The sequence below is a fragment of the Molossus molossus genome, unplaced genomic scaffold (assembly GCF_014108415.1).
Source record: "Molossus molossus isolate mMolMol1 unplaced genomic scaffold, mMolMol1.p scaffold_m16_p_10, whole genome shotgun sequence".
Classification (NCBI taxonomy): Eukaryota; Metazoa; Chordata; class Mammalia; order Chiroptera; family Molossidae; genus Molossus; species Molossus molossus.
In genome coordinates, this window is record NW_023425345.1 from 61,220,525 (window position 1) to 61,247,050 (window position 26,526).

Genomic DNA, 26,526 nt, shown 5'->3' on the forward strand with positions numbered 1-26,526 from the left:
AGACTAATGAAAGGTGGCCCTGGACTGGAGTGCTCAGGGAGAGCTTCCTGGAGGAGGCACACTTTAAGCTGAGCCTTGTTGGCCAGGTATAATCTGCAAGTTCCCAGAGGGAGAGAAAGTAATGCTGTTGTAACAGCAGCCAGCAGCCATGAGCAGGGAGCATAGCAGCTGATGCAACCTGGGGGTCCCGTAGGTGGAGGGGACACAGACATGAGCGTCAGAATCTGAATCTGAATTTAGCCTCTGATTAAAATATCTATTTGGAAAGTGAAACTAGGGTTTGAGAAAACCCCTCACGACATGCTCAGCAGCCGCCTGCAGCACTCCCCTCTGCCCACCCTGGCCACGGGTCAGAAATTCTGCTCCTGCGCTCAGCAAATACGCTTGTGCAAGTAAATACGCTTATGCAAGTAAGACAGTCCGGACACACAAAGGAATCCCACACCTCCCCCCGCCCCCAACCCCCGTCTACATCCTCCAGCCTGTAGCTGCAGCCACCACAGGAGCTGTGCACAGGCAGCAGCTGCCACTCGGGGGTGCTGTGGGGCACTTTCCACCAGCTGGGACCAGCCCCATTGCCTGCCCCACCCCCACTCCAAGGTAAAATGGGGAAGGAGGCCAAGAGTAACAGTAGGCTAGTAAACTGACCCCTGTCCTCAACCCCACATACTCCAGTGTTATTGCCCAAATGCTTTCTGCTTCCAGTTCAGGTCCTAATGTGGTTCCTGCTACCTGAGTGGTTGTTTTTTTATTTTATTTGTTTGTTTGTTTTTTAATTAACTGAAGTACATGAAGGATGAGGGAATAACACACTTGAGAACCAGAAATTAACATTTGCTTTTCCTAAGTACCAAGAGTAGGGCTGATACAAACCAAATGAGAACAAGATTAGCATTGTTTAAATTGGACCGTTGATCACAAATAAAATAAAAAAAATTACAACCTGAGGAATGTTTGCTGAGAAGATCAAGGCTGCTAAGACTTAGCATCTGTGATGAATGCAGACTGACATCTTGAAATAGACAGATAAAAAGAGAAAGGGTGTAAGAAATAAATCTATAAACAGTCCAGAAAATTCAACTAAATCAATTTCACTCGGGTAAGCCAATACAGCTAATAAGGGTTGTGCACAGTCGGAAGGTTGGAAAGCAATGAGGCTGAAACAATAAGTGAAATATTGAGAAGTCATTTGAAAAGGATCGTTAGGTCAAACTTTTGCCTTTGATGTCGATCTGCAAACACGCAGCCTCTCGGGGAGCTGGATATAGCCAACAGGAAGCAGCAGAAGAACATGTGTGTGAGTTCGGGTAGAAAGACAGAGGCATACAGATCTGTTACTTAGTAATGAATGTCTAGTGTTGCAGCCTCAGTAATACAGACAGTCATGTACATTCTCATTTGTTCCCGCTTGTTTGTGCTGCCTGAGTAACTAACCATAGTGCCTGCTCTTTTGAGTGAATTGTCAATACAGAACTATACTGCTCCCTTGATCACCTGCAGGTAAATCTAACTCCAGTTATTATCAAGAGATTTCTCACACTGCTGTAACCCCACCCCCACCCCACCCCCAGGTAATCTTTAAGATCAATATTTAAAAATCAGCTTCACCACAAAGTAAAGGCTAGTTTTATCCATTTAGTTTCTATTTAAAACATCCAAAATACAGGAGGAAAAAAAATAAATTTTCCATTTTCTATGTAGTTAATACAGGTTTATAATAATAGCTCACCTTTGAGAGCTGACTATGGTGCCAGACACTTTTTTAAGGTTAAGTGTTTTTATATAAATTAACCCATTTGATTCTTACAACAAATCCATGAAGCAGCCACTATTATTATCTCTATTTAGAGATGAAAAAATTGAGACTCAGAGACTGCCTATAAGCATAGTGCCAGGTTTAACATCCAGTCAGTCTGGGTCAAGACAGGCTATAGTCTTAATTGATTAGTATATACTAACAAAAAAAAAATATTTTTTTTATCCTCACCCGAGGACATTTTTTCATTTATCTTCAGATAGAGCGGGAGGGAGAGAGAGAGAGAGAAACATCGATGCGAGAGAGACACATCAACTGGTTGTCACCCACACGACCCCAACCGTAGCCAGGGACAAACTGCAACCGAGGTACGTGCCCTTAGCAAGAACCGAACCCAGGACTCTCTGGTCTGCAGGCCGACGCTCTAACCGCTGAGCCAAACCAACCAGGGCTACCAACAAAATTTTTAAATGTATTCCAGACACCAGCGTATTTTCATATATCAAACTAAAATAAGGTTTGTGGGTATGTGTGTTCTTATGTAAAAATCTCACATATAATTATCTGTAATCATGATGCTCGCATGTATTTGTAGATCACATAATTTTGTAGATACTTCTATGTTTGTTCAATCATTTAACCTTCTCAGTAAGACTGGGGTGTAGTTCTAGGTCTCCCAGCAGAAGAAACATGTGTTCGGGGGACCCGTGATTTTTTCTAAACTTTGACATTTGACTTTTGAAAAAATAAAAATTGTACTCATGGGGAAAATCAGAATTGATTGCACTTCTTTGTACTTTGGGTTCATGGGGTTTTGTGAATTGTATGTGAAAAAGATGACAGAGCGGTGTCCTGATCTTTCTAGGGCCTAGGATACGTACTCACGTATCATCATGCATCTGCCTGCGGATAAATGTTATAATGCATATATTTCGGCATCCTACAACACTCCTCTGGTCCAAAACTAAATGCACTTAATTACTCCACATTCCAGAGAAAGGCCCCAGCAGAAAGCCAGCCATCTCCCTGCAGGGCTTAAGAGGCAGCAGAGCCCTGGCAGGTTTGGCTCAGCGGTTAGAACGACGGCCCGCAAACCAGAGAGTCCTGGGTTCGGTTCCACTAAGGGCACGTACCTCGGTTGCCGTTTGTCCCTGGCCCGGGTTGGGGTCGTGTGGGTGGCAGCCACTCGATGTGTCTCTCTCACATTGATGTTTCTCTCTCTGTCTCTTCCTCCCTTCCTCCCTCCCACTCTATCTGAAGATAAATGCAAAAAAAAGCAAAATGTGTCCTCGGTAAGGATAAAAAAACAAAACAGGCAGCAGAAACGGCCCTACAACCAGCAAAGTCCTCTCAGACCACCCTTTCCACCCCAGACCCCACCCACCAGCCTAACAAGGAACAAGAGATGCATAGGATTGTGGGGAGGCCAGGGGCTGGGGAAGGGGCAGGTTCTTTCCCCTTCCCTGAGTGAGGAGGGCGAGCTGAGCCACGAGAATCATTTAGGACTGCGGACGCCCCAGGGAAGCAGGGTCTGGCATCACGTTTCCCAGCTGGACCACTGCTGAGTGGCAGGAGCACAAGCCGCCCTCCTGCCAGCAGGGAGGAGCAGCAGAGAGCCGGTCCTGGGGCCTCTGGAGCCTAGGAGTGTGACATGCTGTGGGGACGGGGAGGGGCCCTTGCAGGTGTCGTCTGAAATTTGAAGTTTGCATAAGTGTGGAGCCTGATGCCCAGCGAAATCTATAGACGTCCATGGACCCAAGGCGGTGAGCCTAGGAGGAGGACAGGGAAGCCCTACCCCTCCAGTTTGCTCCGCTCTCACAAGGCAGAATGCCCCGGGGTTCCCATCACCCCTGGGGGAGATGCACTCATGGGCAAGGGTGTGAGCAGGGCCTCAGCTACGGTGTGCCCACCCTGGAGACGGTGGTGTGGCCACTGACAAGATTACGGGAGGCAGGGCTTATATTTGCAGGGTGAGGGTGGGAGAAATGTTCTTGCCCCAAGAAAACCACACATAACACTGTGCAGAGACCATTTCAACAGAGACCACCCCGTCAGACAGAACCTCTGAACCAGGGTGAGTATGGCTTGAGGCCTGACCACATATGACATTCTGACAATGCTGGAAAAAATCTTCAACTTCCCCCTCTCTCTCCATTTAGCCCCAACTCCACAGGAACTAGATACTAGAAGAAAAAAGTGTCTCAAGCAGAGTGCACACACACACACACACACACACACAGCTGAGGCAGAGAGAGGATACACCATGAATCAAGTTTGATATTAATCTTTCTTTAAATGAACAGGACTAGGTTTTAAATGCCCAAATGAGACTATACTAATAATTGAAAATGACAGGAAATGAGACGTTGCTAAGAAACTAGCTTCCCAGCAGGAAAGTAGGATTCAACACAATACAGTTGAAGGCAGTGAGTAGGGAAAATAAAACCATTTTATGTAGGTATAAACCCCAACAAGATGAGACTCCTCAACAAACTAATTATGTGTAAACATTATCATTAGATCTCAAGGGAGTTCCTCCATTTAAAGGGAATCTGTTGGGATCTGGAATCCTCAACCACTACCAAAATTATTATTCACCGACTCCTAATTCACTGGAGGAAAACAGATGTCACTTTCAGTGGTTTCCATTCACTGCGGGTTCTGCCCCCAAAGCTAAGGCTTTATAAACACCATGGGGAACCCGTGCTGAATGAAGACATACTAGGAAAAGGACTAAAATGGTCACCGTGGGGATGTAGGCTTGACAATGGGGAAAACGACCTGGTGCACTGTTAACTCAGAGATGACTAAGAACTTTCTTTGAAAATACTGAAGGCTGTGGGAGGCACCTTTCTGCCTATCTGTTTAAATCCCACTCTTCCTCGAGGCCAGGGGATGATTCTGAAAAATCTGTCTTGTTCCTGCAGAGAGGAGAAAGTGGAAGGCGCATAGACAAACCTAATTGGGGGCAGGCACAGATAGTTATTCTGTGTAAGTCCTGAGCTTGTTAGAGCCAAGTTGTTCAACAAATCCATTGTGACACTGAAATCCAGGGACATGTACCCGCTGAGGCTGAAATGCTGGGGTCCTTTGTATAGCCGAATGGATATGCAGCAATGCTTCTGTTTCATTTGACTATTTGTTTGATCTTCTCCTCCAGCCGGCCCACTAGTGAGCTCTTTATCTTATACATACTTTTTTTAAATTAAAATATTTTTTTGAAAATATTTGATTATGGGGAGTATGTCCTGGCTGCCTCTTGGAGTCCTTGCTGCTGGAATTCCTAGTGTGCGATGCAATTTCTCTGCCTGTGTTATCTTTAGAGAAGCTCCGGTCTCGGGAAGCAATTCACTTCTTCAGTGGAGGAAGATGTGACAGACTGCAATTGATCACATGTACATCAAGATGATAAGACTGGCTGAAACACAACGTAGATCGTGTTCTTTGAAAACACTTGGATTGCCTCAGCAGCAAGGACTGCACAGAGCAGAAGGTAAACAGAACTAGTGAAGGGGACGGGTGAATCTGATAGAAATACTTAGGAATGACCTCATTTTCTATTTTATTTTATTTCGTGTTCCTAGGGGCAGGAGACACCTCGCTTGTTCAAGAGCTGTTCATCTGCTTGGAATAGATTATCCCTCTCATCTCTGCCTCATCTTGTCTCTCCTTCCCCATCTCAGACATTTCTCTCTTGATTGACATTTCCACATGGGGGTGGCAGCAGGGAAATGAGAGGAGGTGAATGTAAAATTCCATCAACTTGGCAACTCATTAGCAATTAGCAGATCCTCTAAGGGCTGGGCCAGGGCCTTTGGAGCAAGATGACGGGAAATGAAGGCAGGAGGTCTCTATCTTTGTTCCTTCTTGAATTATGAGATGCATGCTCTGCAGTGCTCAATGAGCATGCCCTGGATTCTGCGCCATCCCCAAGGAGCTGTCTGTAATTCATCTCCTTTCCTCCCGTTCACGAACGCACATAAGAGTATAGAAGAGCAAGATTGGCATTATACTAACATTATTACAGAATAATCTTCCCTTTAACCTAATTTTATTTTTTTTTAAAAGAAACATTTATCATTCGCAAAATTTGCTATTTGTTGCATGTCTCTTAAGGTAGGTGACATACAGTGTGCAGAAATGTCAGTCAGCCCTTATGACTCTTACTGGAGCTGGTGACTCTGTCACCTCGTACTCTGCTGGTGGGTACCACCATCTTCAAATAGTACCACCTGCGGCCAGTTGGTGAGTATTCAACTGGAAGATGACTTATGTCCCTGAGACTGAAAAAAAGGTGGCCATGAGCCAGGAAATATATATATATCCTAAGTGGAGTCGATGGATTCTATTCTAGTTATACCAGAAAGCAAATGCCATTTTTTTCTACTGACTTCTAAGAGTCCATGAGAAAACTCTAAGGCTCCCACATTTGATAATATTACATTTTAGAATCCAGACAATAAAGGACACTCAATAAGTTTATAATAAAATACTATTTGTAACACCCAGGGGTGGGGAGGAAGAAGAAAAAAAATTTTAAATAGCACTCTGCTAAATCTATTCCCCCATGACAAAGTATGCTCCTTGAAGGCAGGAATTTTTGTTTGCTTTGTTCATTTTTATATCTCTGCCACCCAGAGCAGAGCCTGGAATATTTGTGGAATAAGTAAATCAACCAATCATGCCAAAACAAGCCACAAATTTAAAGGCTGAGAAAAACTGCCGTTCTGTATCAGTCTGGAAGATACAAACATATTCATCCTACCTCGTCCCTGCTTCATTTACTTTAATTGCTATGGAAAAGGCAGCTCAAAGACTGAAAAAAATTTTTTAATCCTCACCTGAGGATATTTTTCTTTTTTTTTCCAGATAGAGAAGGAGGGAGGGAGGGAGGGAGGGAGGGAGGGAGGGAGGGAGGGAGGGAGGGAGGGAGGGAGGGAGGGAGGGAGAAAAACATCGATGTGAGAGATATACGAACTGTTTGCCTCAAACTCGAGACTCATTGGTCGACATTCTAACTGCTGAGCAAAACCAGCCAGGGCAAGACTTTGAGATTTTAATACGTTTTCTGGTAGCTTCATTTACCCTTATGTACTACATAGTTTACAAGTAAGGGTTTCTGTCTTCTAATGATCTCAGTTCCGGTTCCCGAGGCATTGTCACCCATCACACCCGCAGCCAAAATGTTTACCAGGAAAGAAAGTAGGATACAAATCCAAAGCCAAGCTTAACACAGACATGTTTCCTTGGCTGGACATCTAATGAATGAACTTTCAAAGATATTTTCAAAGCCATAGGACATGATGATTGATCAGTATTTTTCAAAGAGGAAACACACAAATAACCACAGTGACTTAAAAACCAACCGAGTTATACCAAGAGTTCAAATCATTCACGTTGTCTGAAACGAATCTCTCGGTAAGAGTTCGCTGGGGCGGCCTGAGTCTGCTGAGCTCTGACAGTGACCGGCAAGGCCCATATTTCCAGCGGGTCCCCTAGGCCTGTCAGGTAAAGAGCCTTTGTGATCACATATTTTATTTGCTTTTGCAGATGAGTTTTGCACACATGAATTTTCCTAAATGACTCCATGGGCCCTAAGGAACTTTCAGATGTTAGAAAGCAAAAAAAAAAAGTGAGTCTGTTTTGTTCCCATTGTTCATACTGGTACTGCCTTTGTAAGAGACATAATGAAAATAAACGACTGCACCCAGGGAGCCTCAGGGAGAGAGGAGATTGAACTCCCGGAAATTATTTGTTTTTATTTATCCTGTGCCCCAGGACAGGGCTTCCCACCATTTTCCCACCTGGCAGAAAGCGCTCTTCACATTCAAGGGGAGTGGTTTTCTTTGGCCAAAACTACCATGAAATTAAATATCCACAGAATAATGGGTCTGACATCCACTGAAACGAGCTGCTCACCGGTGCACAAGGAAGTGGAACTACGAGGAGGCAATCTGGGAAAGCGTTTCAATTCCACAGCAGTCGACAATCTCAGGCCACTGGGATGAAGAGACCAGGCCAGAGTCTCCCAAAGTCCATTTCAATCCCCAAAATCTTGCATCTTGACCAAGAGGGGCAGAATGTCAGTAGCTACTGGGCCCCGCCTCTTTCGGGGGTGGGTGAGGGAATGCAGTCACCCTACAGTTCATAATAGCATCCACTCATCCGATCAGCCATTTAGCTATCACTATAACAGTAACATAATAGCACATGAGATGGATGATGTCATATGCTGTTCACTTTCTAGGGTGAGAAAATGACTGTTTGTATCCCCATTTTAAGGTTAGGAAACTGAGGCTCACAGACATAGCAATCTTCCCAAGATCAATCAGCTGGTAAGTGTCATAGCGGGGACTCAGATTCAGGGAGGTCCCACTCTCAACTCTATACACACAGGTACTGAGTATCTGACTAGTATCCTGCACTGAGTTTGGCCTCTGTTTCCTCACTTGAAACTGAGGACAATAAGACCACCACACGACACCAAGAGGATCCAAAGACCCATCATCCGTAAAGCTCCCGGGCCAGTGTCAAGTAGCTAACGGGTACTCAGTAGAGTTGGTTCTCTTCCTCTGGGTGTATAGAAATTAATAAAATTTTATCACTTCCCTGTGGAGCCAGGAATGGGTCTGGAGATGACAGAGCAGCACTCTCGTATAAATGCATTCACCTCTTGAACAGGACTTGTGGAGGTAATTTTAATCTTTCATGTTCGTGGAAATCATTCTACGGTAAAAATACTCATACCTCACTCCCTGGGAAACACGTCAGAATCTGGCGCAACTCCTGGCCTTGTCAGTAACCCCCGGCCTTACTGAGTTAATGCTTCTCACAGCTGTGGGAGCCGTCTGTAATCAGACAACATCCTACCGAGGCGTTCACGCACCTCTGGAAAACCCACCGAGCCCCAAAAATGAAAAGAAGAAACCTTTTCCAAATCAATTTTCCCTTTTGTTTTTCTTTGCGACCCTTGGGCTCCCTTCCTTTCCACCACTGAGCTGAGCTTCGGGTAGAGAGAAACATTTGGCATGAAAATGATTCTCCCATAAAACCCGATGTCTTTAAATACTTGCGAGAACTGTGCATTTCATGTACACTGAGAATGCTGTATAGAGCAGAATAATTTTTTAAAAACCCAAGCCATTTCATTCTGTGGCTCTTGTTTCAGCTTGATTGATTCCACCTGTGTCGCTATGCAGAGGTTTGGTTTGGTTTGGTTTTAAAGAAAGAAAGGGTGTGTCCTCTTGGGCAGAAAAAGACATTTAGATTCTAGGAGAAATGTACTCTCAAAACCACTAATGCGACCTTCCTCAGAAACTCTTCTAGTCATCTGGGAAATGACCCCAGTACTACAACTATTTGGTTTCCTTCTACTTTTCAATTTACCGCTCCATTTCAAAGAAATTAAAGAATCAACAACTAGTGTTTACACAGGAGTCACAAAGAACCCAAACAGCCACATACATCTCAGCTTCATTCAAAACCTGGGAAAGCAAATCAATGGAGGATAATGAAATGGGATAAAATTAGCTCAGTCAGGAAGAAAACATATTTGCCTTCTAAGGTGCCTCTTCTCAGAAAGACAGAGAAGATAAAAAATTAAACCTTGGACCCACAACACAATAGAGCTCACAATTCATCAAGGTGACCATCTGCCAATGAAACCAATGAGGAAAATATCATTAAGGATAAAAACTTGCCACTCCCCGGTTTAGTTTTTTTCCCCTGTAAAGAAAGCATAACTTTCCCCTTTCATTCTTCCTCTGCCTTCTATTTGTTTTGTTTCCAATTAAGATTCGCCTATCTAAAAATAGGCAACGGAGCACTCGCAACTCCTGTTAGTAATGTATTCCTTTAAGCTACATTCTGAAACCAAGCAGGACCCATAAATCATGCCTCTTCTCGCATGAAATGAGAAATGCTAAGGTCAACGAAAATTTCTGGAAAGGTGGAGAGGTAGAGCCACCCCAGTTATTTTTCTACAAGTTGCAATAATTGCAAATGCCTCCTAGGAAAAACTCAGCAGCGCATGGTAATCTTCCAGCCCAAACCAAAGCTACATCGTCACAGCTGCCTGGGAGTAGGGAAACCCCAACATGCACAGAGCTAGTGACAGGAGACAAACTCTGAGATGTCCTACATGAAATCACAGCAAGCCGAAGAGTGAGGGAAAGAGACAAGAAGTGTTAACCAGTTAATAGCTGTGGGACGACTAACGAGCTCACATTCCTGAATGTGGGAGCTTTGAGTCAACTTCCATACGCCTGTTAACCCCTGTTAACCGACCACCGGACACCATGCATTCTGCTTATGACCGTAGGATCAGGACGGCTGCCCATTACCAATCAAATGGAGTAAGTGTTTCCTTTCCACAGACTATGCACCTATCCCAGAACTGCCCGCTCCACCTTTTCCCACCCTCCTTATCTGTAGCCAATGTAAATTCTTTCCAAACAACTTACACCTTTCTTCCCCAAAACACATGCATGAAAGCAGCCATGGACTCCAGCACAGGTGACAGATGCCCTGCTGGGGGGAGGGAGGGGGTTAGACTTTTGCCCCCAGCACCTGGTCCTTTTCTGGCTAGCATGTGGCTCGGCAAACCCTTTCTTTCAGAAACGCTTTTGGCTGTGAGAGTCTATTTTAACGCTGGACATCGGGAGGTAAGAGGCAGAGCAGCAACAGCTCTACCCAACATCTGCCCAACACTTCTACTCAAGGGAGCCTACCTCTGTCTCTGATCATCCACCTCCTTCCTTCCCTTTGTAAACCGACGAATGACACCTGCTGAGTCTTCTAGCGAGAAAGAGGACATTGAGAAGACCTCCAGAGAAGTAAGATGCTGGCTTAGAAGCCCAATACATTTATTCCAAGGCACATCCATTCCATAATTTGTGTCTAGCCAACATCTTAAAATGCATGGCAATTACTGAATTTCAGCCCCAGAGGGCTTCGTTTAGACAACATGTGTTATTTGGGGCTGTGGGTGTGTGGGAAGGAGGGTAGCAAAAAAAAAAAAAAAAAAAAAAAAAGCCCTTCTCTGTTTAATGGGGAGAGGAGGTTAGAATCTCATCACCATTTGTGTTGAAGGAGAGAATTGTCTGGTAATGGAGCTGAGTGGAATATTCACAAGCTCACCCCAACCAAAGGCGCCTGCTGGGCTGTGATTGCGCCTTTCAAATACGCTAGTCTCCGTTTGGGGCCGTTTTGTTTTAGAGTCTTGGTGTAGCTGTGTACCTACCCTCAGAGCAAATGAATCACAAAGGGTGCAATTTTGTAAATCAAAAAATCAAGAAATAAAGAGGCTAGCAACTAGAAAAAGCCAGAGAAAGACAAATCTCTAGCAATTGTTTTTCAAGCCTCAGCCCAGCTGTGTTTATTTCCACCCATAATACATCCCACGAGGATCAGACTTCCAGCAGGAGGAGAGCACAGGGCCTGAGAGAGGCGGGCCCCTCGCTGCACAGGCTGAGGCCCAGGCAGACGCCCCACGCGCTCCACCAGAGACGGCACGTAGCCCTGGAGTCAGGCAGGGCTGGTTTGAGTCCTGGCCCCATAAAGTCTTAAGTGTATTAAATACATACAAGAACTATGCATTTCAAATACGCCGAGAATTCTGTAAAGATAATCACCTTTAAAAATTCCAAGTCACTTACTTAGTTATGTCACTGTTGTGTTCACCTTGTGTGTGAAAACACTCATGGCAAGTAGAAGTGTTACAGCCACTTCCAAAACGAGAGAAAAGATGTGGCTTCTTGAGCTAAGGAGACATTTAGGTTCCAGCGCAGGCACACTGGAAACCTCCAAAAGTGACCTTTTTCAGAAATGATTCTGGTCATCTGGGAAATAAACCTAGGACTACAAGTATTTGCCTCTGTTCTAGTGTTCAATTTACTGCTCAATTTCAGAGAAAGTAAAACATTAACAACTGGGGTTTTTGCAGGTGACACAATCAGCTGTCCCCATTGGTAAGTCTCTTAATGTCTCTGAACTTCAGTTTGCTCATCTTCAAAATAAGTACAATACGCCACCCACCTCCAAGGCCTGTTGTGAGGTTAAATCAGAGAACATAAGCAATGTGTTTAACACGGCATCCAGTCTATGGCCAGAATTTAACTAAAGGAAGCTAAAACTACCCAAACAAGCCACCTTAGAGGTCCACTTAGGGTGAACATTTCTACCATCAGCCATTCAGGAATGCTCCCAACATAGCCCAACCCCAGCCTGTGACCTGGGAAGGCCTTGCAGAGAGTTACTTTTTCAGGTTGAAGAAGCAAGCTGTGTACATGAGTTATGTGAAACTGAAAAGTGTACACACACACACACACACACACACACACACATACAGATTTTTTGAAAAAATCCTTTAACCCAGCCTACTGTGGAGCCCAAAGTTCCTTAATTCGTTCACTCCTTGAAGTCTTTTACCCATTTTAAATGAGTTTAAAAAATAATTATATGGAATCGAGGAACCATTAGCAACTTAACACATGGATGATAATAATCACATTATTATAGATTCAGCACCAGCTTGTACCAGTCAGCATCTGGGCTCTGTAATCATTGCGAATCCTCCCAAGGGTACAAGGTAGCTATTGAGCCTCAGAGAGACTAGGTCAACGCTCATGGCCACAGAGCTTGCAAGGGGAGCAGAAATTCCAACTCGGTTCCGTCCAGCTCCGATGCCCATACATTCTGCCTCACGTTCTGCTGCAGCACGCTACCTAGCTCTCTGCAGGTTAGTTCTGTAGAGAATGCATGAGCACCCATTGTGGTAGAGCAGTTAGGGAGGCTCTTGAAGAAACAACATTGAACACAAGTTAAATGTATGTGTTCACCGTTTCCTTCCGGTGTTCATGCCTAGGTGTCATCCCCTCACACAGCATATCGGGTGGGCTAGGAAACCGATAGATCATCAGGAGTCATAGTTCGCGACTTCTGAGGTTAGGTGGACTCTGCCTTGTTCTCTTTGGATCACTTGATTTGGAGAAAGCCAGGTCATATCTTGAAGGCTCTCAGGCAGACCCTTGAAGAGGCCCATGTCGCCAGGAACTGCGGCCTCCTGCATATTGGAAGCATGTCTTCCAGCCCCAGCTGAGCCCTCGCATGACCGTTTCCCTGGTCAGCACGTTGATGCCAGCCTGTGAGAAACCTTGATCCAGAACCACCCAGCCAAGTTGCTCCCTGATTCCTAATCCTGAGAAACTTTGTGAGATAATAGATGTTCGCTGTTTTAAAATGCTCGGTCTGGGGGTAATTTGTTATGCAGCAATACATAATGAATACGATGTAAAAATCAGATGGAATTCAGGGCTTAAGGAAAGTCTTGGCCAAAGAGAAGAATATTAACCAAAAGGTAATAAAAAGATTTGGAGCATGATGGTAGAGAAAAAAGAGAGATTAGTTGAAGTGAGAAAACTAATGTTATAAAACTATTAGCAAATACTGCCCGACCAGTGTGGCTCAGAGGTTGAGCATCGGTCCATGCACCAAGAGGTCAATCCCTGCACCAAGAGATCACTGGCTCAATTCCTGGTCAAGGCACATGCCCAGGTTGTGGGCCCAATCCCTAGTGGGGAGCATGCAGGAGGCGGCCAGTCGATGTTCTCTCTTATCGATGTTTCCATCTCTCTCTCCCTCTCCCTTCCTTTCTCTAAAATCAATAAAGAAAAAAAGTCAAAATGAAATATTAGCAAATACTTAAATAGAACTTCCTATATAGATTTCTAAGTGTTGTTAGTATATTAGCTCATTTAATCCTCCTAATTATCCTATAAAGCAGAAGTAGAGTTGTCCCTATTTTACAGATAAAGGAAACTGAGGCATGGAAGACAAATAACTTGCAGGGATCCCTCAGCTGGTAAGTGCTGACGCTGGAATTTACCCCGCAGTCAGCTTTAACTTCTACAATTCTTAACCACTCCACACACCGCCTCTCAGATTGAAAGAAAAATAATAAGTAAATAAGAAAGCAAAAAGGAACCAGCCCATGAGAAGAACATGAGGTTCCTGTCCCGCCTTAATTTCAACCAGGAAAGTACATTGATAACAAAACATAATCAAGGTAATATTCACAATCAATTTCAGCAGACAAGAGTGGTATATTAAAGTCAGAGCTTGGGGCCTCTTTCCAAGAGAGTAAGATGGATTGGAATCCCTACCACCACCCCACCACTAACAGAATAAAATTAAATAGGCATGCATATTGTTGGGGAACGATAATTAAAATCACTCCCAAAGAAAATTTGGTTTATTTCTAATCAACTGAAAAAAATGTATTCCTAGTTTTTCCCCCAAAAAATAGAGCAATTGTGAAACCCACAGAAATGCAGGAAAGCTAAAACCAACGTTAAAATAGGAAGGTGCCAATGACAGAAAACCAGAGAGTGTCAGACAGACCTTACAGCTACATCCCAGCCATGATTTTCTCCTCCTCATAAGCCACCTGCCCCCCCACACGCTCCCACTGACAGTGACTGCAAGTCTGTGCATTTCACAAAGCTACTCTTGGGGTACTTCTTTGTTGATACTAGAATTTCTCTAATTTAGATTGGGGAGGACAGGCTGTGATCCGCATCCCTCACACATGATTTTAAAACAGTGCAAATGGTATTTGCACTAACGAGTGTTTCTCCTGCCGTTACTGGTGAGGCAATTAGGTCTTCCCGACACTCTGTGGCCACAGAGCCCGGGCATGTCTGCAGGCGCAGTGGGCCTCTGGGTAATCAATCATGTTTCTCGGCGGCGCTGTCAATCAGAAACTCACCTGAGGGGCACCTGTGGACGAGTCCCAGAGTGCTGCCACAGTCCCCGTCCCCTCTCCTCGTTCATGTTCGCGGTTATGCAGACTTGGAGCCTGCTGTTTTATCATCATAGAGTGGAATTGTTTCATTTTTCTCTGCATGTGTTGATTCTTTCCCCCTGCTTTATCCTTTCAAGACCATCATAGAAAATACAGCATTCAACACAAATTCCCTGGAGAGCTTCCTGGCCATGGTTTCCACAGATACTAGTCTGTGCTTCTTATCTTTCCTTCCCCTTGCTTTTAGACACCTCAGACTACGTCCTGTCGACCCCTGTGTTGACCCCAAACCATCTCTACTCTGTCTTTGTCTATATTTCTGACCATACATTTAACTTCTCAGTGTCCTGAAAGCCTTAACGAACTGTGAACAGGGAACTGAACTGGTCACCCCATGTCAGAATGGTCTCTCCTTTTATCACCAAACTATGTTTGCAGGGACCTCATATGCTGGGTTTTTCAGGACCACCCCAGTTTCCAGTGACCTGCTTCTCAGACCGGTGGTTCAAGCTTTGGTTTGGAAATCAGATCACAGCACACTGCCAAAAGCCATTCAAATGAGCGTCTTTGAAGTAATTATTGTATTGACATCTTTTCCTTTGCTCACTCAGAAAACCATTAGCACTAGAAAAAGACCTATTTCAACTAGAAACTGTAGCTTTGTTTTTTGAAAAATAAAAGCAAACCTCACTTACTGCATGGCAAGCTGGAGACAATGACCCAAGCCCATTAAGGACTTATTGTACCTGTGCCCCGCCCCCACCAGCACCAGAAACAAGCTTAAGCCCCGCCCTCCGCTTGCAAACACACATGCATTTACACACACAAATGGCTGGCCTCGTCCTCCCTCAACCTCTTCCCACAGAAGCCAGAGCAGTGATGGCATCAAGGGCACTAAGAGATGACCTCCTTCTCTCTACATTCGCAAAGTCCCGGGGTCATGTCCAGACGTAAGCACCCCCTGGGCACCTCCCTCACTCTCTCCACCCCAGATGCACCCGAGGCAGCTGGCAATCTGTTATCAGTGTTTTGGCAGCTTTCCACACACACATAAATGGGAATATGATTGCTTTCTACAAAATCTCTCCATAAAGAAGGATGTTGGTCAGCCCAAAAAGCATCGGTATATACAACAGTCTTTAAATGGGAAACCGAAGGAGTTTTATTCCAAGGATGACTTCCAGGGACATTTGAACTACAGTATTTGTTAAGGTGGCAGCAAAAACAATGGTGTTAACACAGCTAAAGAATTAAACAATAGGTCACCTGGAAGCTGGAGACAGTCAGGAACAGAGGAAAGGGGGAAGATGTAATAACAACTGACAGTTAGGATCACAAACCATGTACCAGGCACTGTGTGAAGTAATCCTTACTAATCCCCCCCTGTGAGAGGGGTCCTCTTGTTAGACACTCTTCCCAGATGAGGACCCGGAGCACCATGATGTTGACCACCTCGCTAGGAAGCAAAGGAGACAGGACTCAAACCCCAGCGTGTCTGGCTCCAATGCCCCAGTTTTCAATCACTTTGTTATTCTATGTAGTCAGCCTGACTCAGCTCCAGGGGAGAGGGTTATAATGGATCCCAAACGCTCTTAGTTAAATACTGTATCTCCACGGAATAAACTTCAGGTTATAATTTGGCCTCTCTGGTATCACGACAACAGGGAGAGTTTGTGAGTCATACGAGAGACATCTCTCCCTGTGAAACGATGAATTGCCAGTGTCCTGCCTGCCTAGGGCCCCTGGACGTTCGGTGACGGAGAGCCAGGCCCTGGAGCTGCACACCCCTCTGTAAACAGGCTGGACCCTGGAGCGCTCCAGCTCCATCCAGCCCTCCTTTGTGTAAAACCTCCACCATTTCCAACCTCCGGTTTGTACCTTTGTTTCCCACAGACTCCACATCTTCGTGTCCCTCTTGAGCAGAGGAGATATGGCAAATGCAAACTTGTGAATACTTTACAGGCCTCACCCTTCCTCATTTCAACCATGTGCTCTTGTCCTCTCCTTTCTATATAAACATGTTTGCTTTAAAGCCAAAGCCTCCCCATATCGACGCTTTAAAACTGGTGGACTCATATATACCAGTGCTGTTAGGCAGTACCAGCTTGCCTCTGACCAGTTTCTGGGCTATGTCAAGAAGAATAAATAACACCTGAGCTAGTTCCTTGATCATTATGCTAACAAAATCCTTTATATACTACATACGTGCATTTATATGCTGTTCTTATATATAAGACATTAAATATAGCATCTACATATAAAATACATTTTATCTACCTTTTATCTAAAGGAAAAGGCTCTGCCAAGCACCGAGCTTTGACCGTCCCCACAGGTCCCAAAGGCATGTCCTGCCCATCCCCTTCTAAGGACCCGTATATGCAGGCATGGTCTGACCCCACAGGGAGGGCCTGTGAACCCGGGGGAGCTAGTCTTGACAGGCACAACCCCTTCTCAGGGCCTGATGTAGAAAATCCAGTTTGAGCCCGGCCAGTATGGCTCAGTGGTTGAGCGTCAACCCATGCACCAAGAGGTCGCCGGTTCAATTCCTGGTCAGGACACATGTCCAGGTTGTGGGCCAAATCCTTAGTGAGGGGCATGCAGGAGGCGGCCAGTCGATGTTCTTGCTCATCGATGTTTCTATCTCTCTCTCCCTCTCCCTTCCTCTCTCTCTAAAATCAATTAAAAAAATTTTTTTTTTTTAAGAAAATCAAATTCGGGCCAGAGTGCTCTCTTAGCAATCTGACAGGGAAACACTGGAAGACAGGGTTAGAGCGCGACAGTGCTGAGGGTCAAAGGGGCGTGAGGTTGGGCTTGGGCCAGGGCAAGCCATCAGCACACTGACACTGTGAGGGGGTAGAAGGTCACAGTCGCCTAAAAAGGCTCAAGAAGCCGTGTGGAACAGAGGGGATGAGAATGGAGTAGACACACGTGGAAAAGCGTGTGCCAAGTAGTCCTGGCTTTCAGGGTTAGAAACAGTGGAGCAAGAATGGAGCGTGTGTGAGCTTAGGAGGAGGGAAGGGGGGCACCGAAGCTTCGGGGAAACGAGGAGTGAGGAGGAATGAGGAAATGACTGGCCCACTCAGAGGTGTGAGATGCACGCCTCTCGTTTGCTTTAAGCACTTGCGTGTCATATTTCTTAAAAAGGAAGGAAGGGCCCTGGCCAGTTTGGCTCAGCGACTGGAGCGTCAGCTCGAGGACCAAAGGGTCATAGGTTCGATTCACATGTACCTCTGTTGCAGTTTGTCCCCGGCCCTGGTCGGGGTTGTGCGGGTTGATGTGTCCCTCTCACATTGATGTCTTTCTCTCTCTCTCTCTCTTTCCCCCTCCCACTCTATCTGAAGATAAATGGAAAACTGTCCTCAGGTGAGAAGGAGGGAAGGAAGGAAGGAAGGAAGGAAGGAAGGAAGGAAGGAAGGAAGGAAGGAAGGAAGGAAGGAAGGAAGGAAGGAAGGAAGGAAGGTGGGAGGGAGGGAGGGAGGGAGGGAGGGAGGGAGGGAGGGAGGGAGGGAGGGAGGAGAAAGGTAACAGTGATACCTTGTATAACACACGTAACGTCCTAAATTCTCACCAAGGACAAACTTGCCCCAAAGGACAGTCAAGTTCCTCACCTAGTCTCAACTAGAATAAAAAACACATACCAGACAGTCAAGACAGGGCCGTAATGATCTACAAGTTCTAGTAGTGTGAGCACAATGAATCGAGGCCTAACATCGACTAGATATAGGCTGCAGTCAACACTCCGCACTGTTGCCTGTCGCAGAATCCCGCCACCCAGCACCATGCACCATGCACGGCGCACATCCTCGCCCCAAGCCTGAGGTTCTCCGATTTCCTCCCAACCCAGGAGGGTATGACACTCTTCCATAACCTCCAATGAAAGGGCGTTTCCCTTCCCACATAAAGCAAACACATTTCGTTACAGCTGCTTCCATGGGCCCTTTCACCATTCTTGCTGAGTTCTCTACTTTCATTGGGAGGAGGTTACTGAAAAGTCAAGTCAAAAGTAAGATGAGAACACATTTCCTGGGCCCTGCAGAGTGGACAGAAACGGCTCCTTAGTGGAGCTGTGAACACAATAGTGAAAATGCAGCACTTGGCATGTGGCCCGCAGGTCTCATTCTTTTACAATTATACCGGGATGTCAAACACCCGTGTTGGCATTTAAAGGCTGCGGAGCTGGTGAGCGTTTAAAATGGTTCGCGTCTGCCTTCGGAAAAGTGAAAGCGGAGAGAAGACGGGTCTGTGTAACACGGCATGTGCTTTTTCCAACCAGCCAGCGACAAGTTGCGGAGAACAGTTATGCGTACTTACTATTTATAACTCATGGCCACATCCACAAAATACTTTCTTCTCTGTCGATAGACATTGTCCTTAAATCCCTTAAACAGAAAAGAGATTAAGTTATTTAACAGAGTGCCAAAAACCGAGCTGCAGAAGGCCTGAAAGAAAATCAGGTGGAGTTGAGTGTGCAATTCAAATGCAAATTGTGCCCTTGCGTGACCATCTTGGCGACACAGGTGGAAGCGAAGGGTGCTTACAGTAAAACCTCGTTAAGCCCAGACTGTACTAATTTGGGAAGTGTGGGAATTCAGGCTAAAATTTGCTTTTCTACTACGTAGGCAGAATGACTCAGGAAAGCAAATCGATACTGTGAACCACATCCATTGGTTTTCATTTACATGTAATTGGTCTTCATCACAAATTAACCTGATCCTTGCCATTAAACCTGGTTATTTGATCCCTTTAACCTGGTTGTTTGGTAAGTTAGCCTAAATGTAATTGCTTTCTGTAAATGACCAGTAAATGTGCATTTATTTAAAACTCTATCGTTCACAATATTTATCAAATTCACAAATTAGTATGAATTAAAGAGGTTTTGCTGTATTTTATGAGTACAGCCACACAATGCAAAATCAATTTTAAGTGATTCATGCACAGGACAGCAGGTCAGCTCCATTCCACTCTGAGTTCCTATGATTCTGACAAGTCTTTAGCAACTTCAGGACTTCTACCCATCGTCATAACACCGGGGAAATTAAACATCCTGTCTGTCATCCTTCAGTCAAGTGGAACCCTTCTGAGAGGACTTCTTGGTTTACTCAAAAATCTCTCCTCTTGTCAACAGGCTTTCCATTTCCTTTCTCTTCGGGTACTTTAAGATAATCAGTTCTTTCCCAAGGTGTTTCTTCAAACTGCTGGAAGCCCAGAAGGAATTGTTTCAATTTAACTTTCTACTGCTGCAGCCCCAAAAGATAAGCAGGAAGCTGTGGCCACTCTGAGAAGGGAGGCTAGGCAAGGAGACCGCCGCTGGGAAAATGGGCTCTGACAGGTGAGTTGCCACAGACCCACACAGACCCGCACAGACCCACACAGACCCGCACAGACCCACACAGACCCACTCAGGCCCGCACAGACCCACTCAGGCCCACACAGACCTGCACAGACCCACACAGACCCACTCAGACCCACACAGACCCACTCAGGCCCGCACAGACCCACTCAGGCCCACACAGACCTGCACAGACCCACACAGACCTGCACAGACCCACACAGACCACACAGACCCACTCAGGCCCACACAGACCCACTCAGACCCACACAGACCTGCACAGACCCACACAGACCCACACAGAGCCACTCAGGCCCGCACAGACCTGCACAGACCCACACAGACCCAGCCGCCTTCTGCAAGGCAGCTGCTCAACAGGAACTGAGACTCATAGAAAATGGTCCAGTCTCTCTCCTGGCTGAAGCGCTGGCCTTGAGGCCAGAAACCTTCACAGGACTGTCTGCGGGACAGAAATGAAGCCCATCCATTGCCCACAGCCTTTCTCTCAGGAATGAGAAGAGAGTTGCTGACAGGGAGAGAGATGGCGTGCCCTGAGACCACCCAAACCCCCTGCAGAAGTGAACTTTCCTGTCCCGGAAGCTAGCCCTTTCTCTCTTTTGCGATGAATTGGGAGTTTTTAAACTGAGGCTCATGGGCAGGCTTATGAAGCCTTAACATGTGTCCATACAAAACTTCGTGGTGATAGTTACCACACTCACAAATGGGTCATGACGACAAAGGGGACCCTGCCGCAGAGGGGGGTCAGTTTCAACACCCACTAGTAACCCCAGGCCGCCTGGGATGGCGAAACTGCAGAGGTCCAAGCACGTTTATATCTCAGAAAGAAAGCAGGCCGTGACAAAAGGAAAGTGTCGTGTGAAAAGCACAGCATCTGTTCTCCAGTTCCTGCCAAACCGGACACCATGGTAACAGCATCATAATCTGCTGGGCTTCCTGGAGAATCTCAGTTATCTCCCCTCAGTGAACACCTGCACCTTTTCCAGGCACGCGGAGAGGGTCTCCCATCATGCCTCGTTAGCCCAGGGTGGCAGGCTGCACCGGCCTGTGGGCAATCCGGACCTCCGGGACTGAGCCAGGGACCGGCAGAATAAAACAGGGATGCTGGCTACGTGAGCCATCACAGAGACACAGCCGAAGCCAGGAATAAGCAACCAGATAAAACACAGATTCAGGACACTTGTGCGATATTTGGGGTGTACTTCTAAGAGAAAAACTATTTGTTGTTTACCTGAAATTAAAACTTAACTGAGCATCCCATCTATTTACTTGGTACATCTGGCAACCCTAACACCCAGAAAGTATCTGCTGGACAGCCACCTTCTCTCTCTCAATTTAAATCAAGGGAAACCGAAGACCATGCCGACACCCCGAAGTGCTCAGCTGAATGTATGTTGGCACTCGAGTAGCTATCCCACATAAGTCGACCCTGCTGGAATTTTAGAATCACCCGGGGAGCTTTAAATACTACTCGAAACCTAGGCATGTTCCCAGACATTTTGATTCAAGCATTCTGAAATGAGACCCTGGTATCAGGAGATGTTTTAATTCCCCACAGATGATTTGAATGGAAAGCGAGGCTGAGCATCACTGAGCTAGGACATGAGTTCTCAAACATTAACAAGCCCCTTGTGGGCAGACCCCGAACCACACTTTGAAAGGCCTTCGCTGTCTAGATCCTTGCTATTCAAAGCGTGGTCTTCAAACCTCCGGCGTCAGCCTCAAGTGGGAGTGCACCTCCTCAGAATCTCAGGAACCCCATCTGCATTTTGAGGAGATATTCCAGGTGGTCTGTTTGTCCATCTAGGTTTAAGAGGCACAGACCTAGATAGGTATTTCACCCTTTCGGGGAGCCGCAGCAGCCTGACTCACTTCCAAGCCCCTCTGAAGCCATCCCTGGACTAGGGGCCACCCTTGCACAGCGACCCCTCAGGGCTGGGATCATTCTGAAGCACAAGAAAGTGCCTTAGACAACATTTTTATCCTCATCAAATAATAACATAAAAAAAAACACCAACTTACTAATATCAAAGTTTGCATAAAGAACATTTGGTAGGCTTATAAAAGAAATATGTATGGTGAAAAAATTAGGGAGGTAGGAGGTTGCTAAGTACTTGCAATTATTTAAAGTGGCTGCAAAGAAAATAAAAAAAGGAGTCATCAGGTGGGTGTAATTAGGAATAATGGAACAAAATTCAGCACAGGACAATGTACACTGGGTACCGAATGCATTTCTTCTCAGCAAGGTCAGTGGTTCCCGCGGCTGTTCCATCAGAAGGGTTGACCCCCTTTCTCCAGGTAAGTAACTTTCAAACTAGACTAAGGAGAGCACTGCAGGTAGGTGATCAAGAAATCCTTTACTGTCCAGGCATTGATTGGGATGATTTAATACAGCATTTCCCTTCCTGGAATTAAGTATTTACTTGCCAAAATGCTTTCCACTTGGTTGTATTAACTATGGTTTTCAAAGGCCCCTTTGAGGTCAATAAGAATTTTATTTCCACTTTTACATAATGAATTTGAGGCACAGAGGTAGAGGGACTTGCCCAAGGTCATTCTGCAAGTGAACAGCTGGTGTCTGGGCAGTCCTCTTGAATCAGACTTCTGTGCTCATTCTGCCTCCTCTGGAGGTGAGGAGGGAAGGTGACAAATGAGTGAGTGCTGAAGGCGCTTTTGAGTGTTTTTCTGATGTTCAGGAGCCTTGCCTGTGAATTATTCTGAAGCTTTAGGCTATGACAGCAAGTATGACACACTGTGTCTTTGAGTGAATTCAGTTTTTTTGAATAATGCAATTGAATTAGATGTTTGACCATTTATATGAATTATGTTATAAATTAGTTTGAAGTGGTATAGTATGCCAAATGACTGGTTTGATTGAAAAGTTTCTTCTTGTTGAAGTTGTCATTGTTTTCTCTAACAGAGTTCTCAGACTTGAGTGTGGGCTTGTTACCACACGGTCCTGGGTGTTGCTGATGCCGCCGGTCCCCGGGCCACAGCATCAAGCCCACCATCAGGTTTGCAGACTCTCTCCACTTAAATAAAATGAATATCTGTGAGCCATACCCTCAGGCCACAAACACTCCTGTAAGCATGACTGATCTGCTCAGATTTCACCCTCTTATCTGCCTGTTTATAGACAAGGGGCACTGGGGAAAAAATGCTTGTAATAAATGAGGACATTGCTTATTTCTCCCAGACTATTAACTGTACTTCGTTCTGACCATAAAGAAGTTCCAGGTCTCTTGTGTTAAATAAAAACTAATGTAAAGGAGGAGGAAGGGGATAGTGGGAAATGCTTACCTACGTATCATATTTCTTTCCAGGTGGTCATTTTTATTGGCGTAGGGGAGAGATGATGGTAAATAGACTCTGGGTAGATGTGGGAAGAGATGCATCTTCCGTCACGGACTTATTCTAAAACCCTGGGCCTTTCCATTGAGACTGGAGTCCACTCCATCACTCTGCTCCTAACTGAGAATTGTATTCTCTCACTGAGCCCCCAACGCCAAGTCCTCCCCAAGGTTCCCCACAGAGTGATCAATTTCAGTTCATCGTTCTTCCAAGGGTCCCCATCTGCAAGTATATTTCAGGCTGTCTAATTCCACGGAAATAATCTCCCAGGTTTAGAATCTCCTCCTCTATCCAACCCTCTGAAAAATGAATGCTTTGTGGGATTGCCATCTTTCTAACCTGCTTCCAGCCAACACGTATTTACAGGGGAGCTTTCTCATTTAAAAGCCTGCTTTCAGTCATGGGGACTAAATGATGAATTGCTCTACAGTAAAGCATTATAGCACGAACAGGGCACAGTGCCAGGCACACGGGTGGGGCTGCAAGAGCGCGTGAGGAATGGATTCTACTGGACACTTACTGGGTGATCAGCATCAAGCTCAGAACCATACATGAGAACTCTGTGAGAGCATTTGTCTAATTCAGAGATCTTCCGGGGGAACCAGGGCACATCCTCTAGCTCTGTTGGAAACACAGCGGAGGATCGAAAACATTAGCTCACAGATTGTGTTTTCCCCTTCGCAAAATCATCCGACAAGCAAAAACCAGCCTTGCCTTCTTCCTCTGTCCAAATGTTCTCCGGCGGGTTCAGCGTCACAATTGTCGTTTGAAATTTCAGCAACTGAATGAGCTCGTTGAATTCCGTTTTGCCACACTCGCAGTCCACGAAGATCTCCACCTCCGAACCCCTTCGCCGGGACCTCCTGGACTCGATGTGAAGCATGTTGACATGCTTTTCCTGGGGAAACAGAAGCAACATCTGTACATCCAGGACACAATGGAAGAGATGCCACAGGCTGTTCTCCTTCAACTCTTCAAGGTGCCAAGTGCCCACAAAGGAAAAGACAGTCTCCTCTCTCTCTAGTTGATGAAATTATGGAAAGGTGTTCAGCCAGTGTTTCTATTAATAAGGTAGAGACTGTAATCCATTTTCCTACCTCATTATTAAAAAAGGGGCAGGGGCCCTGGCCGGTTTGGCTCAGCGGTTGGAGCGTCCGCCTGCGGTCCAGAGAGACCCGGGTTCGGTTCCCGCTAAGGGCACGTACCTCAGTTGCAGTTTGTCCCCGGCCCTGGTTGGTCGTGCGGGTGGCAGCCACTCGATGTGTCCCTTCACATCGATGTTTCTCTCTCTCTCTCTTCCTCTCTCTCCCTCCCGCTCTAGCTGAACAAAACTGGAAAAATGTCCTCGGGTGAGGATAAAAAAAAAAAAAAGGGGGGGGGCAGGGGGCATTAGGTATATAAAGGGCCCTGTAAAATGTGTTGTAGTTCCAAACATCATTATTTCCCAGTGCAGTCCACATACCTCTGGTAGTGTGCTTGATTATTTGGGGAGGAAATTAAATGATCATATTATCATATCATCCCCAGATTTATATTTTTATTTTCATATTCTTCTAAAAAAAAAAAAAAACTAAAACACAAATCCCTAGTTTTATAATGGTATAAAGTTTCCACTATAAACTAAAGTTTAAAAATAAAATAATAGTCTGGCTGGTGTGGCCCAGCAGTTGAGCGTTGACCCAGGCACCAAGAGGGTGCTGGTTCGATTCCCGGTCAGAACACATGCCCAGGTTGTAAGCCTGACCCCCACTGGGGGGCACGCAGGAGGCAGCCAATCAGTGTTCTCTCTCATCGATGTTTCTATCTCTCTCTCTCTCCCTCTCACTTCCTCTCTCTCTAAAATCAATTAAGAAAAAAAACTTTTTTTTTTTTTTATCCTCATCCGAGGACATTTTTCCATTTTTTGTACAGACAGAGTGGGAGGGAGAGAGAGGAAGAGAGAGAGAGGGAAACATCGATGTGAAAGGGACACATTGAGTGGCTGCCACCCGCACGACCAACCAGGGCCGGGGACAAACTGCAACTGAGGTACGTGCCCTTAGCGGGAACCAAACCCGGGTCTCTCCGGACCGCAGGCCGACGCTCTAACCGCTGAGCCAAACCGGCCAGGGCAAGAAAAAAAACTTTTTAAAAAACTAATATTTAAAAATAAAATAATCTTTGGAAAAAATAGCATACAGTACAAGAGGCAGAAATCGGGACAGTGTTACGAAAATGAATGATGTTGAGGAAACAGGGGCCAAAGTGTAGCCCACATTGCAGGAAAAGCAAAGGAAGAAAAGCAGCCAAGTGGGGGTCTCTGAAGGCCAAAAGAAACCAAAAAGCAAACAAACAAAAGCCCTAAATGGGACCACTTAGTAACTGTTCTCCCTCAGCAACCTCCAGGCTAGCTTCATACAAGAAAGTTCTGTTGCAATTACCACCCCGCGATAGATTTCAGAGGTAAAAGTCTCCTTACAATAAGATGTTTGAGGAATAGCAGAAATGTAATACTTAAACCTCAGGTTTCATTTTCCCCAGGGATGGAGTCTTCCTTTCCCTACGTTAACTGAAGACTAAGTTCTCTCCACCCTAACCCACTCCCAGATAAGCAGGCCCCGCCCCATCACTGTGGACGGTACACTGATTATCGGCACAATTCTGGACACACCCCTGGATGGTCTCGGAATGTTCAGCACAGGAGCAGGAGAGGTTGTTTTTCGTGCCAGAGTCAGAGCGAATCAAACAGCATCCTCTTCTGTATAAAGGAACTAGCCCTGTGACTAGGAAACGAAATGCCACATTTCTGTTTTGATTAACCTTTGCGCTAATGCCACATTTTCTAAACCGGCAGACAATAAAGGTAAGACTAATATTGAGTTCAACGTTCAAGAGTCTGCATGCAGATTGTGTCACTTCGGACTTAATGTCCTCTGGTTGAAGCAGAACAGATGTTTTTAGACAAGGGAACTGAGGTCCAGATGGGTTAAGTGGTTTAGCTCAGACCTCATGACTAGCTGATGGCCAAGTGAAAGGCAGGGCTGCTAACTCCTTCTCCAGGGTTTCTTCCACAGCACCCAGCTGTCTAATGGAATTGGCCTGCCTTTGGGCACTGTATGCAGACAGCGCTGGATACTATAATTACGTGTAAAATATTTCCCCAGATGTCCATTACCACTGTTTATGGTGCCTGATCCTTTCTTCAAGGTCAAAAAGGAGCAAGAAAATATTTACCAAATCGGGCTGCTAATTCCCTGCTACAGTCACCAAAGAGACTTTACAATAATGCCT

General features: G+C 45.6%; 1 protein-coding gene across 1 annotated transcript in view; it reads right to left on the minus strand.

Moving 5' to 3' along the window:
• Window positions 1–26,526, minus strand: part of TPH2 (tryptophan hydroxylase 2) — a 94,391-nt gene that overhangs the window by 64,230 nt on the left and 3,635 nt on the right. Inside the window, exons 3-5 of the mRNA XM_036251931.1 lie at window positions 23,971–24,154; window positions 23,777–23,877; window positions 18,870–18,937 (exon numbers count right to left, since the gene is read on the minus strand). Of these exons, the coding sequence (XP_036107824.1) occupies window positions 18,870–18,937; window positions 23,777–23,877; window positions 23,971–24,154 (353 nt within the window). The remainder of the gene's footprint in view (window positions 1–18,869; window positions 18,938–23,776; window positions 23,878–23,970; window positions 24,155–26,526) is intronic.